Consider the following 16166-nt stretch of genomic DNA (forward strand, 5'->3'; position numbering starts at 1 on the left):
CGCATTATTGTACTTAGCTCAATGCAAAAGACCGGACATCTCATTTGCAGTGAACTTGTTAGCTAATGTATAGCTTTGCGCCAACGCGACGCCATTAGATTAGTGTAAAAGAAATCTTTCGATACTAGAGATGTACGACTGATATGGGCATGCCTTATCCCTACAGAAAGATGACAGATTGGAACTCATCACACACCAGGAACGTCGCCAACGCTAACCTGCGTTCTCTATCCCCACCCCAAAACAACATAAGTGTTTTGGAAGGTTTTGCTGATATTGGATATCTCTCTTACCCACACAAAGGTCATTCCCAAACTAGTTAAGTGTCTACCATGAGTAAAGACCATAGTCGCTATATCTTCGAACAATGCAGAGATTATTGCTCTTCATAAAGTGGTTCGTGAATGTATATGGATTGGATCCATAATTATGCATGTTTGAACAATTGTGGTTTGAAGTCTACCACAGATGAGCCTACAAGCATTTAGGATAATGCTACTTGTCTTGAACAAATAAAGCAAGGCTACATCAAAAGCAATAACACCAAGAATAATCAGCAACAACAGACTCTCCTCAAGATCAAAGCGAACTAGGTTCGATAGTATGGCAGACTTACTCACTAAGTCATTGCCTAAATTCCACTTTCGAGAAACATGTTAGTAACATTGTTTGCGGAAGTTATCCGAACTCCCATGACCGTAGTCATCAGGGGGAGATGCAGACATAAGGGGAAGATGTCTACATGTATAGTCTCGAAACATGAAGGGTGTGTTGTGCTCTTTTTCCCTTTCAACCGAGGTTATTTTTTGTCCCACAGGGTTTTTGTTACTCGGCAAGGTTTTTTAATGAGGTAACGAGAGGAGCACCACGTTTGGGCGACACAAGGGGAAGTGTTCAAGTAAATCCAGAATATGTGTCTGGCCCAAACTCGAGGTTACTTGTTCTAGTTGAAATAGAGTTTATATTAGAGATATTCTCGGAGAATCTTAGGAGATATCCAATCAATGTACGATTATGTTTTCATGTACAACTCTATCTCTATGATTGTAATCCTCTATATAAAGAGGCCCCTATTATCAATGAAATGATGATTCAATTCTCTCCCAATTCAGTTTTCCTAAAATAATTATGTCCTTATTAAATTTGGTTAACTTTAAATTTTTATAAATCATGGTGACCATATGATTAATATTGGACAATTTTAAAAATAACTTATACAAATATATTAGTAACATTAATAACAATTGGTTTCTGGTTCACATCAAGTAACCACAAAAAATATCATAACATATTCAAATGTCCACGTTATTACTCATCAAACTTTAAGTAATGTTATTTCTTATTGTTTTCATTTCTTGTGCACCATGACCATGATATTCTTCTTCTACATCATCATCCATCTCTATCCCACCACTTGACCCATCACCTTCTCTTTCTTCACTGAGGACAAAATGTCTATCACAATGTGCATGTCTCCGTATATAATTATGAAGTGTCATGGTGGCAATGACAATCTTCACTTGCTTCTTAAATGAATAACCTTGCATGTCCTTTAAAATCTTCCACTTTTTTTTTCCAAACTCCAAATGTGCGAAGCTAAAAAACATTTTATGGAATAAGTAGTCTCATGAACACTAAGAAATGATATTCAAGCTTGGGGACAAAGAGCGTGATTAAAAACGGTTCCTCCCTAAACCCTAGTTCTTCTCGCAAGATCCAATAAGCTGAATCATAGACTTTGAACTGAGTATATCCAGAATTCATCTCTTTGAATGTTTCATCTTAAGCTGTCTTCTGAGAGTAAAATTTTGTCTATTGCCAAGTAACAAAATTAATCCAATCAAATTTCAATAGTGGTTGCCTCGAAGCTTTCTTCTTAATCACCTGTGGATAACTAGATTGTGATCTGACCCATTGTTAGAAATCTAGCTTAACGAAACCTTAAGGTCAGGGTTGATATTTGAAAGATTGAGATTGTGCGGAAGAATGTTAAACAATATCATTAATAGTTTCCGTAACAATGTTACAACAAAATTTCTTGGAGAAAAAGCACTTATCAACAGATTTTTTGGCAATAATTTACAAATTCATCTAGGCGTTCCATGTGAAACAGATTACAACAGGAGCATCAAACACTGCTTACAGGACATACTTGGTCTTTTGGTCAATAGTTTTACATGCTCAGTTTTGTCACCAGTGAACTATATCTAACAAAAGCTCCTACTTCTCATAGCATCTCGGTCTCCAAGGCCTCTCAAGAATGATCTAGTTGCAAGGTGCTCCGACGCATATGTCATGAAAGATGCCAAGATTAGGCCTCCACAACCATTAAACCTAACCTGTCAAAGATTATATAAATCTGTCAGTTCTTGCTCCTTAAAGTGTATATGAGCCCCCAAAACAAGCAACTGGATAATGCACTTCAGGTCTTTACATCAGAGGATGGAACATGAGTACAAACTTGGCTCATGAATGAAGACTGTTAAAGACTACAATGACAGATACAACTTTAAGAGCTGGTACCATGAGTGATAAGGTTACGCTATTAAGTCACATGAATTTAAGTATCAATCCCATTGACATATGCTTAAAATCATTTCAAAGGGATCAATATTGCAACTGCAACTCAAATTTTCCGTAGGGTAAACCAACAATATTCTTAGCACTGACATCAATAATTTGGTCGAGCAAATTACCTTAAAAATAGAGCAGTGATACCAAAAAGACATGGCAAAGATGGAACAAACCCACCAAACTCAACTATGGAAACTAGTTTCAGCATCCAACAAATATAGACAAGATGACCAACTCCAAGTATAATCAACAAAGAATTAACAGAGTAAAAGAAATGGTAAAGAATTATGGAAACTAACTAAAGAATTAACAGACTTATATACATCTTATTTTTAGTGTATTCTATAGCCTTATGATCTGGTGTATTTATCTGTGTACGTAATGCCTAGTTAAATTAAAGCACTATAGACATGTATTTGGTATGGTAAATGCTGGGAATGACTTTAACAATACAGCAGAAGATATACAATAGCTATAGTGAAGGAAAACAAAGGCGAAATAACGAAGACCACAAGACAACTATCAAGCCCCACCTTCCCTACAATTCGAACAATTCAACAAATAGTTTCTAATACACTGGAAATGGGGACTAGGAAGGTAATCAGAATTGCCAAAGTTCTAAAATAACATACCACAACAAAGCTTCAGCCTTGTGCCACAGTTAATCTTCACTTTTTATCAACATACCTATCTGGCTATCTCTTGTTCCAATTTCTTCAACAACCAAAATCCTCATGCTAATCCTACTAAAAGAATTCCTCTTCTTTGTACCAAAAAGTGAAATTACACTTTCTCAATCTCTTTGATCAGGATATAACTTTAACTACATAGTTATCAAAATGTAGTGATCCTAGGCCATACTCTACTAATAACAACAAAAGCATTCACTTGGGGGAGAGCAAATGGACAAAAAGAAACAGTTCCTTAATGAGTTGATGTTGAGCCAGAATTTTATTCTTCTTCTTTTACATTCTTCTCTTATTTTTTATTTCTATATATCGTTACAAATCATCAAAAAAGCACTATTTGCAGCAACTTATTTCGCAGACATAAGGCCTGGATGGGGACAAAATTTGAAAAAAGAGAGAAAGAAAAGGCTGGGAATAACTACAAGGGACGTATGAAGAAGGAAATTCAATGTGACCGCTCTAGTTATGCTTCCGGCATCCTAGGTAACTGGGTATACAGGAAAACAATTATATACAGGGAGGCATATCATGTGTGCTTGACTGACTTAAAATTATGACCACAAGCCACTGCACACATTCTTTCATATTAACAACAATACAAATCCAAACAACTCTGAAATGAAATCTTGCTTTGTATATCTGATGCCTAGGCCAAACTGTAACCAAGAAATAAAAAACATAATGCTCAAGGTTTAAAAGAACACGAAATACCTCTTCCTTCTTACCTTTGCCTCCGGTAAAAACTTATGTCCACTAAAAATTAGCAGACCCCATCCAGTCAAAGAGAGAATTATGAACTGCAAAAGTACAGAATCCAGTGAAAAATGAATGATTTCAAAACTTGATGCATCCAGTAATTTCTATTCTATTAATGGTTCAAGAACAATGCTGATTATGTTCAACAAGGAAAACTCGTAACACCATCTAACTAACAGAACATGGAATCAAGCCAATTTTTTTTTTTTTTTTTTGTTAATATTGACCCGAACAAGGGCCTTCATTTTGATAAAAGTTCAAAGCTAGAAACCAACCAAAATCCATTCTTCTGAAAACACGTCAAGTATGATACTACTCCTTCAGCCATAAACATTCTCAAATTTTCCTCTGTGTATTCAATTAACCTCAAACGGGCCAATTGAAAGTGCATCAAGTTCATCACAGCCCATACAAATTCACTTAACCATTTTGATAATCATTCCCATAACTACGAAAATCAAAACAAATATAACAACAATTTGATTGAAGATGAGAACGAAGCAGAGGGAGAGAGACCGACATGCTCCTCCTTCCAGATCTCCCAATTAACCTGAATATCCAAACTGCCAAGTAGCCTTGCTTGATTGAGGCTTCGATTTCTAACCCGAAATCGTGATGAGAGGCAGCGTTAGAGGGAGAGAGATTGATGCGAGGCAGGTGAGGCGGCGTCAGAAGGAGAGAGACTGATGCGGCGTCTGTGATCAGAGGGAGATCGAGAGACTGATGCGGCATCTAGATATCAATCGAGGGTTTCATGGCAATCGAGTATAATTGCTTCAACCAACGGAGGGTAGAAACCGGTATTAGCAAAACTTCATTAATCTACAGTAACCAGCGCCACAGTAATCTGCCAGCTTCTAACTTCTAAACAAGTCCACCCGGTGAGCTTGACCGGTCAAGACTATTCACTGTTTTTTTTTGCTTGTATTTCCACTATTGAGGTTGGCAGGTCAGATACTGGTCACTTAATTTCCACTATTGAGATTGACAAGTCAGATACTGTTCAAAAAATGTACGAAAGTGACCAGTATCTGACCTGTCAACCTCAATAGTGGAAATACAAGACAAAAAAGCAGTGAATAGTCTTGACCGGTCAAGCTCACCGGGTGGACTTGCTCTTAAGCAGGGGGAGCTTGCTTCTCCTTTTCAATAGAAGCCGCAGCAGCTTTTGGAAAAAGCTGAGGATAAGTTAAGAGCATCTCCAACAGACTAGCTAAATTCAATTTTTAGCTTTATGTAACTATTTTTAAAGCAAAACTAAACTCCAACAAACTAGCTATACCCAAATTAAATTTAGCTTTACCTAAAATGACTAGCTATATTTAGCTAGAGAATCTTGCATAGCTAAAGCAAAAGTTATATTTCTCTCCTCTTTTTTCACATGTCAGTTTACGATTCGATAAAATTTAGTATATTATTTACAAATAGCTACTACTGCTAGAGCAACATTGTAAATCAATAGCTATATTTCACATCTTCACATCTTTAGGTAAATTTAATTAAAAAGTAATTCCTACTGTTGGAGATGCTCTTACCAAACGTTTCTAGTTCTTCTGCTTACAAGCGGGGGAACAAAACCACCCCCCCCCCCCCCCCCCCCAAACGCAGCCTAAAGAACCTCCTTTCTGCATTGAAGTTTGATAAGGTAGGGTGGAGTATTGGTGCAACTCTTGGGTTAGTGCTAATGAACGATCATTTTTGTGTGCTCCCTTTGTCTTCTATGGTTACGATGTGCCTTGAACTTAATGTTCCAAGCGTGGTGAAGTGTGTTCGCCGTTTCAAGCTTGCATGGTCAATGGAGGTGGATGTCTCATTTCTGCTGATTTTTCTAGGTTGATGCTTGGGCGGTGAACACTTTGCGTTCGACTTTCCCAAACTCACGAGTGTTTGAAAAATCCCAATACCTGCTCAGGAAAATTTGTTTAGAACTGCAAGTTTACTAGTCCAAGATGGTGGCTCGAAAATCTTCCAAGTACTTAAAAGAGTGGCGGACCCTGCCCCTACCGTGGCGTTAACAACAATGGCTACGCCCCTCACTCGTTTAATCCCTCTACCCTCCTCTTCATCCCTATCTCCATAAATCAAATACTTTTTCATGCAGAAAACTACATTACTTTTCACATGAAAAGATAGATGACGAGAGAACTTTAGCTTTAATTGCCAGTTTCAGTGGAGATAATTACGCTGTTTATGATGTCCTACTTTTCTGTAGGCTTTAATTTTTAGGGTACTACTATAATATTACAATTGCTAAAAGGGGCCGCATGCATAAACATATTCTCTATTCAATGCCCCTTAAGAAGCTCCTAAACTCCCCAGAATTTCAAAAGCTATTACATGTATAACCGTCACCGGAAACCAAAATACTGTTATGACCGATCAAATTAGGCTTACCTTCTACAATTCAGTTCATAGTACTCCCCAATTGATTGGCCCATATCTCTACGACTCTACAGCACATATACTGTTTGTACCAAAAAAGATTCCATATTCTGTTATACATTCTCAATCAAAAGAAAGATCCTTTCCAGTAGCTTGAATTTTTCTCTCTATCCCATAAAATTACTGTTTATGTATGATGCATCTAGATTTTAGTCGAGCAAAACGAAGGGGCTTCCTTCCCCCTCCCTTGAGGGAAACACTTTCTTGTTCTAGTGCAATATATTTGTAAAAGACTCCTTTTTTTTTCTTAAACAGTTTCTATTTATTTCAAGAAAATGAAAACAGAACCTTTCTAAATATTCCTTCACAACTAGATCTCAGTCCATCAGTTCATCTGACTGGATGATTGCACTATTTCTAGTTGTTTCTTTGACCAAAAACAAAAGTAACTGCTGACAATCATAGCATCTGCATACAACTGAATAGTAGATTTTGCAAATTAGAGAGATTTTTTAAAAAAAGGCTTAAGATTAGGAACAAAACTGCCAGCAGACTTTTGTGGCAAATGGTCTAAAGACTACGGTGGCTGAATTTACTCTAGTGATGCTTGAAACTTCTAAATCATATACATGAGGTCCATGAGCGCAGGCACATGTCGGGCAGAAAAAGTATGTGTAGATGCAAGAGTTGCACACTAGTTTAGTGACCGCAAAACAATACAGCTTGACTAGAATTTTCTATATACAAAAGAGAAAACGAATAGAGCAAAATTCACCCTTTACAATCAACATCATATAAATAATTAGCATTCTATTGTTTCATTCATAATGAAAATCAATTTTGCCAAGGAGAGTATGTATCAACAAAACTTCGTCTCCCTTCCATTTACTAACTCATGAGGAGATGCATCTCCCCCATTGCCTGAGAGATGCCATTAAGACCCAAAAAATAGCACATAGTGCCACAAGAACTGGAATGAAGAAGAATCCCCTCTTTCGGGATCCCCTAGTTTCAGAATCATTACCTGCAGGGACATTTGCGCTCCTCGCAATTATTCTCATCCTGCTAAAGCTATTCATCCGTTCAAAGGCCCGACTCACCAAGGCATTCTCTGATGCAGATGCAGGAGTAGTAGGTATAGACTCCACAAAAGACCATAGGGCAGAAGAAAACTGACTAGTAACACTGGCAGCTTCATTGCCACTTTGATTTTGATTTGCTTGTGGAGGATGATTTGACGAATCGTATACCACACCTAAACAATAACAGATAGGAACTACCTATATTAGTTACTGCTCATAAGATTCACACAAGTTCAGTTTCATATTCCAATTTCTTACAAAAGTAGAAGTTAGTCTTGCCAAAGCCCGGAAGCAAGCAATGATACATTAGAGGAAGAGTTCTTGAAGTGGAACATGTGCACTTAATAAAAGCTGGGCAATAGCATGGACAATACATCTTCACTGTTATATATACCTGAGTTGAATTGAGGTCCAGACCCCTGCTTTGATTCTGCTGAAGTATAGAGATCTTGCCTCTCATTCTGTACCCATAGCTGATTGTTAATCTGAGTTGACTCTTGAGTCAGCTGATGGTTGATCTGAATTGGAGGTGCTGGTTGTATCTGGTAATCAAACTGGTTTACAATATTACCCTCCATTGAATTCATGAATTGATGAGAAACAGTTCCTTGTTCAATGGGCCCCATGTCATTGAAAAACATGGCCGCATCATGGAACATGTCAAATCCATCCAACTCATCAAACTGCAAGTTACCCCCGGAATTCCCAGTGTTTGAAATAGTAGGTTCAGGACCCAGGAGATCATCCATCTCCAGGAAGTCCTCCTCACGTAGTATGGGAGTGAAAGGCTCCGGTTGATGAACGTCAGAAGCAGATGCTTCAGATGCCTCGTACAGTTGCATCTGTGAAGTAGCTGACTGTGTGAAGTCAAAGCATGCATGTGCATTGCCCTGCTGACCACTTGGATCAAAAGTTGTAATCGATTGTGGGCATTTAACTTCACTGGAGTACAGATCCACCACAGTACTTTGTGTTTCTTCTTCGCTAACAACCTACAAAAAGAATTACATGGATCAATTGTATGTTATATATGCTGGAGATAATGTACATGCAAAAAAAATGTTGGCTTTATGTTTCTTATTGGTACAATCCTCTTCTTAACCCAGCTTATTAAGGACTGAAATATAGTGATGACCATTTAAAAAAAAAAAAAAATCCAAAGCAGATTGGCCAGCCTAACATAGCAAGTTTTATTCAGCCATCTTTCCCAAATATGGCACAGACAACCATGTTTACAACATTAGGTAAGGCACACCTAATATGCACTGAAGGTATGTTTGTTTATGCAGACAATTTCAAGCAGCTCCAAGAAAACAAGACACTAGCAAGTAAGGAGTTACCAACCTGAGATAGGGTGTGAACATGATCATTAAACTGTGGCAGGTCAAGCACAGCATCATCAGCAATCTGTTTCATGAACCGTTCCAAGTCATCTATTGTAGAATGGACTTCGCTGTTAACATTCACATAACCATTAGCAGTAATCTCTTCAACTTGCTTCAATGGAATTTCTCCAAAAGGCTTCACATTATAATTAGCAGCAAGCTCTCCAACTTGCTGAACTGAGATTTCCCTATCAGCAGAATTATTTATTATCGGGCATTCATCATCAGCCCAATCTTCTTCTCTAAATGGCGCCCCATATTGCTCACCATTTTTAGGACCAGGTCCACTTTTCTTGAAAACTTTGTACAGAGCATAATATTCCTGAAAGAGAGGAGGAATAAAAACAATTAACTTTAGCAAATACAAAATGGTATAGACGAACATAAAGAAAAAGAAGCTGCTGGATTTTAATACCTGTACATTCTGGCATCTCTTTAACTCCTCCTCATCCAAGGTATACTCATGCATCACCCAATCAGTGCGCTCCCCAGTAGGTGCACGGCCTTTATAGAAAACTAAGGTCTTCTTCAGTCCAACTGATCGGTTATAACAGGAAATGTTGCGATCCTTTCCAGTAGCTTTCCAATACCCATGTCTGGTTGCCCTGTTTGATCTCCCCCCATTAGGGTACCTCCGATCTCTCGGACTGAAAAAGAACCATTGCCTGTCTCCAGTTTTCAATAAAGACAATCCTGCATATCACCATAACTTTCACCAGTTAGGAACCTAAATTCAATGAACAACTATAGTGAACTAATACAACAAAGTAATCCATTTAGCCAATACATCCAAAATTAAATCTTTCAAACTCATTCCATCCCAACCGAAATCCGATTAACAAACAGATAATGTTCAATATCAAACAACAAACAAAGACAGCAAAAACCAAGAGAGCTAGCTGTACTCAAACTTTAGCAAGAACAGATTTTTAAACTATCAATGTATCCAATTCACTGCTAGCGCTACTCAAATGAAAATTAACATAAATCTACTTTGTGTGTGCGTGTGGACGAAGTGTGTGTCCCATAAAGTCTAGTACTTGGATAAGAAACAGTATCATATCTTTGTATCATATCTTTGATCAGTCAAAGAAACAATCCAAGACATCAGAGCATAAACTGAAAACGGTTGCTCCTATATGTGTATTATAACACCAAAACTGAATTCAATTCATATCAGATCTTATATCGACAAAACCCATCAACCAATAGAAAAAAATTCAATAACAATAATAATAATAATAATAATAGAACCTGATTCTGGGTTAAAGAATCAAAACCCAGTTGGGCATTATGATCAGTGCAAAGTGTTGAGAGCCTCACTGTGTCAAACCATAACAAATCATCCAAAACAAACCATATCAGCAAAAATCAGGAGGAGAAGCAAAAGAGGCATACCAGGAAGTTCCTCAGGGTCCCACTTATAGACGTCGGTCTCGGCGATGACGTTAAGCTTGAGCCTCTTCTTGCAGATCTTCCGCTTGAGATAGTAGAGGACGAGTTCCTCGTCGGTGGGATGGAACCGAAACCCCGGCTGCCAAAAGTGGCCGTCGCAGAAGGCGGACGCCAAGTCGTCTCCTGAGACCATCACCGATTCGGCGAGGATCAACACCACAAAACCCTAGAATTCAAGAACTCAATCGAGGGTCAACTTTCTCGGGGTCGTTTTGGATCAAACAAACGCGGCAGGCAGAGAGAGAGAGAGAGAGAGAGAGAGAGATAGAGGGGGAGGTTTTGGATTGGAGATTTAGAAGCGAGAGAAAAGTCCTACTTGCCGATACGAGGGTTCTAGGTTTGGGTGGTAGCGTAGTCAAAGAAGGAATAGGGATATGACGAAGGACTGGACTGGACTGGGCTGGGCTAAGCCTAAGAGTGAAGTTTCCTGGCACTGCGCTAATGCCCTTTTAGTCTTTAGTGGGATATTTATATGCTGAGTTTCTTTTGGTTTACTAGAAACGTGGGGGTTAGGTAACTTGGGAGCCTTAGGGTGTGGCAGCAATACCCCGTTTACTATGGTGTGGCCTTTTCTGATTGGGTGAGTGATTGGATGATGGATGGGGTGAGTGATTGGATGATGCGGGGGCGGGGCCCCGTAAGAGGAAAAACGAAGCCAAGTTGATATTCGCCTTTTCTTAGATTTTCTGCGAAACTTTTTATGATTTTTTTTTTACTTTCTTTTTTCAATCAATACAAAACGATTTCCGTCAGCATTTGGTGACGTGTTTTTTTGTTTTTTTTTTTTAAAGGAATTTGAAAAGTTAGGGGACTCGGTTCCACGTCTGGTTTTATTTATTCTATTTTTTGTTTGAGTAAAAGGTTGGTGCAGCTGTTCTCAAGCCTTGATTAATAAAACTACCGAATGCAAGGGGAGACATTAAGCCTAAACCTCTTATTACAATAAGCACATAGAGTACATCCCGAAATGATATCAAGAGTCTTTACCAAATACATGTATTTAAATAAGCATCAATTAGCAAAGAGTGCACGATTGGCTACTCCATTTGTTTTGACATAATAGTGACATACCGGAAAGATAACTTGACTATAACAAAGTATAATTACCAAAATCACAGTTTTAATACTATGTTGCCGCGGGAGATGAAATCCGACGTCACTGAGTTTCATCATGCCACAAGGAGGTTGTGAACATTTAATCAGAATGAATCATTACCTCACTAGGCCAGACAAGGCACTTAGAGTGCACACACAGGCAGTTAGCCCTACAGAATAGCTGCAAGATCTTATTACACACCAAAGGCGAGACAATACTAACCAACTAACATAATCAAGAATAAAAACAGAAAATAAGAACCTAGCACAAGTTGGGACCAAAAAGAGGGCCCAAGCCCAAGCCCACTCCGCCACACAGGAACTAGGAGAAACCACCGCCGCCATCCAAGCTACAGCCGTCGCCGCTGCCCCACAACGCCAAATTCGTCAAACCATCCTGGTCATTCCAGATCACGCCACCACGCTCAAACCAAATCAAATCCTAAGTGTGCCCAATCCATCCCCAGAGCATATCCAAATCATCCAATAGAACCACCCCAGATCCACCACCACGACCACACCAAATCGGATACCACATAGATCAGAGTAAACCCTGCTGCCAATCGGAACCTAGCCACACTGCGACGACAACCCCACAAAGCCCGACAATAGCCGCGATCTCTCCCATTCCTCACCTTACCCACCGCCACCGCAATCTCCACAAACCATATGCAAAACATCGATCGAGAAGCCCGACCTCACATCAAATCCACTTAGGGATGACAAGGCTCGTCAAACAACGACGAAAAGGCTCGCCACTGGACAGGAAGGAAGACCACGCTTTTTTGTCAGGCATGTGCAAGCGCTTTCCTGTTTTACGAATCTTTTGTTTCATAAGTTGTGACTATTATTATTTATTCTATTATAATTAGGAGGACATTTGGTAATGTTTTGTGAAATAAATTTTTATTTTTTAGATATAGAAATAAATGTTAAACACGTTTAGTAAGGTTTTTTAAAATAAACAAATATAAAATATGTTATAAAATGGAGAATAATAAAGAGACTGAATATATGAAGGAAGTAAAAGTGTGCATTTCATTCTCATTAGACATCTTTATCAGTGGTGTAACCAAGTGAAGGGGCTATAGCCCAACCCAAAATCCTTGAAATAATTTAGATAGTATAAGTGTGCTAACTTTTCATTACTTTAGTTCAGTTGGCACAGTGATGGATTGTTTTGTTCTTTCTCAAGCACGAACCTGGGTTCGAGTCCCCTCAATCCCTCATTCTTGTTTTCTTCAATCCTTCTCCCTTTTCGCATCCTTTTTCTTCTTTTGTTTCTGTTTTTTTTTTCCCCTTTTTTTGTCTTTTCCCCATTTTATCCTCCCATTTTCTATTAGTTTTTCCTATTAGTATTTCTTATTTTCTTACAAACTTCTTCTCGGAAAAGCAAATCTTGCCCCCTTTTTTTCCATTTTGTTCTCCCGTTTTTTTTTAGTTACAACATGTATCAGCCCACTCCAAATTTTCATCCTGGATCCGCCACTGATCTTTATATAGGACAGGTTTACATCATAAAGACAAGATTAAAGAGTATTTACATGGACAATCATATATATACAATATTTACAACACTGCCCTTGGATGTCCATCAATGATATAGTGTTGGATGAGCTTATTGTTGTCTAGTTAAAAACCTTAATAGGTGAGAAAAATTCAATGGGGAAAAAACAGAGCCAGCCTTGAGGGCTACCCACTGAGGCAGCCGCCACAAGCCACTGTTTTCCGGTGGGACTCGAAGATCTAACTTTCAATATATTTTATATAATATAACTTGGCCAATAATATAACTTGTCGACATATATGATTTAAACATAGTGTATCTATACACAGCCCTTGATGATTTAGGTAGTTACCACAAAGTAAGATATCATTGATAATCACACACAGTCTTTGTATGCATGCATTAGCTATAAATAAGCTTTATTGATATTAGCATCAGATACACATGCCTCAAACTCAAGTAATTATTTGTATAGCAGTGATGTGTACTATTGTCTTTCTAGGACAAATTAATTAGAAAATGTAGATTTTTTACTTATAATCTCATGTACAGTGTTATATGGCTTTGTATAATATTCTATTATAGGGAGCTTAAAACTTTGGACTTACTGGATATATTTCACATAAAATCACGCTGTTACATTAGTCTTTACCGCCCTAATAATGGGAAGACTATATGAGTTGACCATATGCAAAACAAGCTTTTAAAAAATATTGGGTTGAAGATCCATTGATGGGTATCAAACTCAAAATGGGACATGGTGGATAAATATTCACTCTAATTCAGATCGTTTTTCGTAAACGGTATTTCTTGCCTAAGCTCACAAATATGCGATGAATGAACAATTTTCTCGCGAGTAAGGTTTGTAGTTATGTAGTATTGTACAACAATGTCTATGTCATTAAAGTCTGTTGATGATTCTACATAATGTAGGAGATGGAAAGTGGCACAATAAGTTCTGGCAAACAAAATTTATTTGTCTTAAGAAAAATTAGGGGTTAATATAGCCTAGACATTGGAGAAATTATCTTCACCAATATATACAACATCATTTTATATCAGTAACATAGTACGAGCTCTACTGAAGCCATCAATCAAGATATGCAGTTCTTAAGATAAGGATTAAATACTTCATACTCCTCAAACTTTTCCCTGAAAAACAGTTTAGTCCCTTGCCTTTCAAATTAAACTGGATAGTCCTTATTCTTTCTAATTCTCACACAACAGGTCCAAAACAGGTCTAAAATGACTATTCTACCCCCAAGATCCTTTTTTTATTTTTCTCTCTCTCTTTTTCTAATTTTTCTCTCTTTTTTATTTATTTTATCTGCTTCTCTCTCTCTCTCTCTCTCTCTCTCTCTCTCTCTCTCTCCTCCTTCTTTCTTCGTTCTTCGTTCTTCTCTGCTATTTTTTTTCCCCTTCTTACTCTACTCCATATTCCAATTTAATTTAATCTAGAGCCAATCCTCTCCACAAAATTCCTCCACCTCTCCCAATTCACACTCCCAAATCCAAGAGTAACCCCATACCCAAATTCACCTCCAACCCCTCCCCCATTCTTTTCTCTTCTCCTCGGATTGGACCCAAATTCCGGCGAAATCATCGCAGCCGGACCCCAGTTGGACTCGACGCCGGCCATCGAAGCTTCCTCTCTTCCTCCTCCTCCATCTCTGGTAAGGATTTTAGGTGATTAAGCTTGGATTGAAGCAAATCGAAGAGGAGAGAAAAACCGAAAATTTGTGATTTCTTGGTTGGGTTTTTGGTTTCCGGTGATTTTTCGGCTGGAAACGTTGGTGAATCTTGTTGTTGGAAGAACACTGATCTTGTGGGTATGCTTATTGCAGCTTGAATCGACCGATAGAGGAGAAATTCGAAGGTGAACAGTAGCTCGCCGGAAATCCTTTTACTTGGGCTGTTTTCCGGCCTTTTTGTTTGGAATTGGACATTCTTGCAGGTATGAAAGTTGTTGGGCTTGTGGAAGAGCAGAGAAGAACGAAGAAAGAAGCTAAACTAGTTGGGCAAAAAAAAATAGCAGAGAAGAACGAAGAAAGAAGGAGGAGAGAGAGAGAGAGAGAGAGAGAGAAGCAGAAAAAATAAATAAAAAAAGAGAGAAAAATTAAAAAAAGAGAGAGAGAAAAATAAAAAAAGGATCTTGGGGGTAGAATAGTCATTTTAGACCTGTTGTGTGAGAATTACAAAGAATAAGAACCATCCAGTTTTATTTGAAAGGCGAGAGACTAAACTGTTTTTCAGGGAAAAGTTTGAGGAGTAACAAGTATTTAATCCGATAATTATTATCTTAACTTTGAGAATCATTATTAATTGTAAAAAAATCAATGGTAGCAACCAGTCATGTCCATAGTTTAACTATATGCAAAATAAATATATTTGCCATTGCTTGGAATCCTTAATATCCATAATTTCAAATCCAGGCCTTCATTTGTTATTGAAATTAATAGATATGACAAGCTTGAGTGATCCAATTTTGCTTATGAACATGATGTTCATAGTATGGTTTAACTGTATTCAATAATTATACTCTCATTTTAAACTTACTACCAATGACTAATTTCAATTTACCCCATGAGGTTTGGGTTTAACATCAAGTTTGGGCCACATCAGCAGTTAACGTCCAATTTGAACGGAGCAAGTGAAATTGGACAGGGCTGATGAAATTAGAAAATCTACAGGTGTTACTGATTAAATTGAAACCATATGGGCTAATATGATGTTAGACCCAAACATCAGGGGGTAACTGAATTTAATCATATTGCCAAAATTTTTGAAAAACCATTTATGTAAAAAGTTACCAAACGCAACCTTAAATTTGTTACCAAATAAAATATTTTGTTATAATGCATAAAAAAATTTAAAATTACATTTAGTGTCATTACATTCTTTTTTTTTTTTAAAGGAGTCATTACATTCTTATGTTCTTTTAAAATCAATACTACAAATTTTGTCAAATTTACTGTGTATTTAGTAACGGTGTGATATGCCTAGTATCTAGTTGACCTCCTCCATGTATTTAGGTAATTTACTTTCCTCGATTTTGTTTTAACGATTAGGGATTCTGAAGAGTTGACTTTTTATAGGATGATCATTTAAAGAAATTTTCTTATTGAGATTCGTAGATGATGTTAGATCAAGTGCGTGGACACGTGGCACGCCCAAATCGGAATTCGTATGAAGAAGTTATGGCATGGTCTAAAAACAAAAGTTACTATTTTGAGAAATTGAC

The 16166-nt window shown here is 37.8% G+C and overlaps 1 protein-coding gene across 4 annotated transcripts; it reads right to left on the minus strand.

Moving 5' to 3' along the window:
• Positions 1-1992: 1992 nt before the first annotated feature.
• LOC112169721 (NAC domain-containing protein 17) lies at positions 1993-10776 on the minus strand. Of its 4 annotated transcripts, none has more exons than XM_024306775.2 (7): positions 10267-10775; positions 9284-9561; positions 8828-9190; positions 7878-8475; positions 7426-7656; positions 3989-4060; positions 1993-2339 (listed from the first exon to the last, which is right to left on the minus strand). In XM_024306775.2, exons 1-6 carry the CDS (start codon positions 10454-10456, stop codon positions 4017-4019), a joined length of 1704 nt encoding a protein of 567 aa, XP_024162543.1. In that variant the 5' UTR covers positions 10457-10775; the 3' UTR covers positions 1993-2339; positions 3989-4016. The 4 variants fall into 4 exon arrangements, with proteins under 4 accessions (XP_024162543.1, XP_024162542.1, XP_024162540.1 ...); XM_024306774.2 differs by having other exon boundaries at positions 3975-4060; XM_024306772.2 differs by lacking the exons at positions 1993-2339; positions 3989-4060 and adding an exon at positions 5697-5923 and having other exon boundaries at positions 10267-10776.
• Between the last annotated feature and the right edge of the window lie 5390 nt (positions 10777-16166).

Source organism: Rosa chinensis, chromosome 6, assembly GCF_002994745.2.
Source record: "Rosa chinensis cultivar Old Blush chromosome 6, RchiOBHm-V2, whole genome shotgun sequence".
NCBI classification, from domain to species: domain Eukaryota; kingdom Viridiplantae; phylum Streptophyta; class Magnoliopsida; order Rosales; family Rosaceae; genus Rosa; species Rosa chinensis.

What these genes read in the sequence shown, in the direction of transcription:
- LOC112169721 (XM_024306772.2), bottom strand. Translation starts at nt 10,456, where the DNA reads ATGGTCTCAGGAGACGACTTGGCGTCCGCCTTCTGCGACGGCCACTTT. An exon ending in TGGACCTCAATTCAACTCAG is followed by an intron (nt 7,657 to 7,877) that starts GTATATATAACA and finishes GTTATTGTTTAG; the next exon opens with GTGTGGTATACGATTCGTCA. An exon ending in GAGCGCAAATGTCCCTGCAG is followed by an intron (nt 5,924 to 7,425) that starts GTAATGATTCTG and finishes TTTCCTGAGCAG; the next exon opens with GTATTGGGATTTTTCAAACA.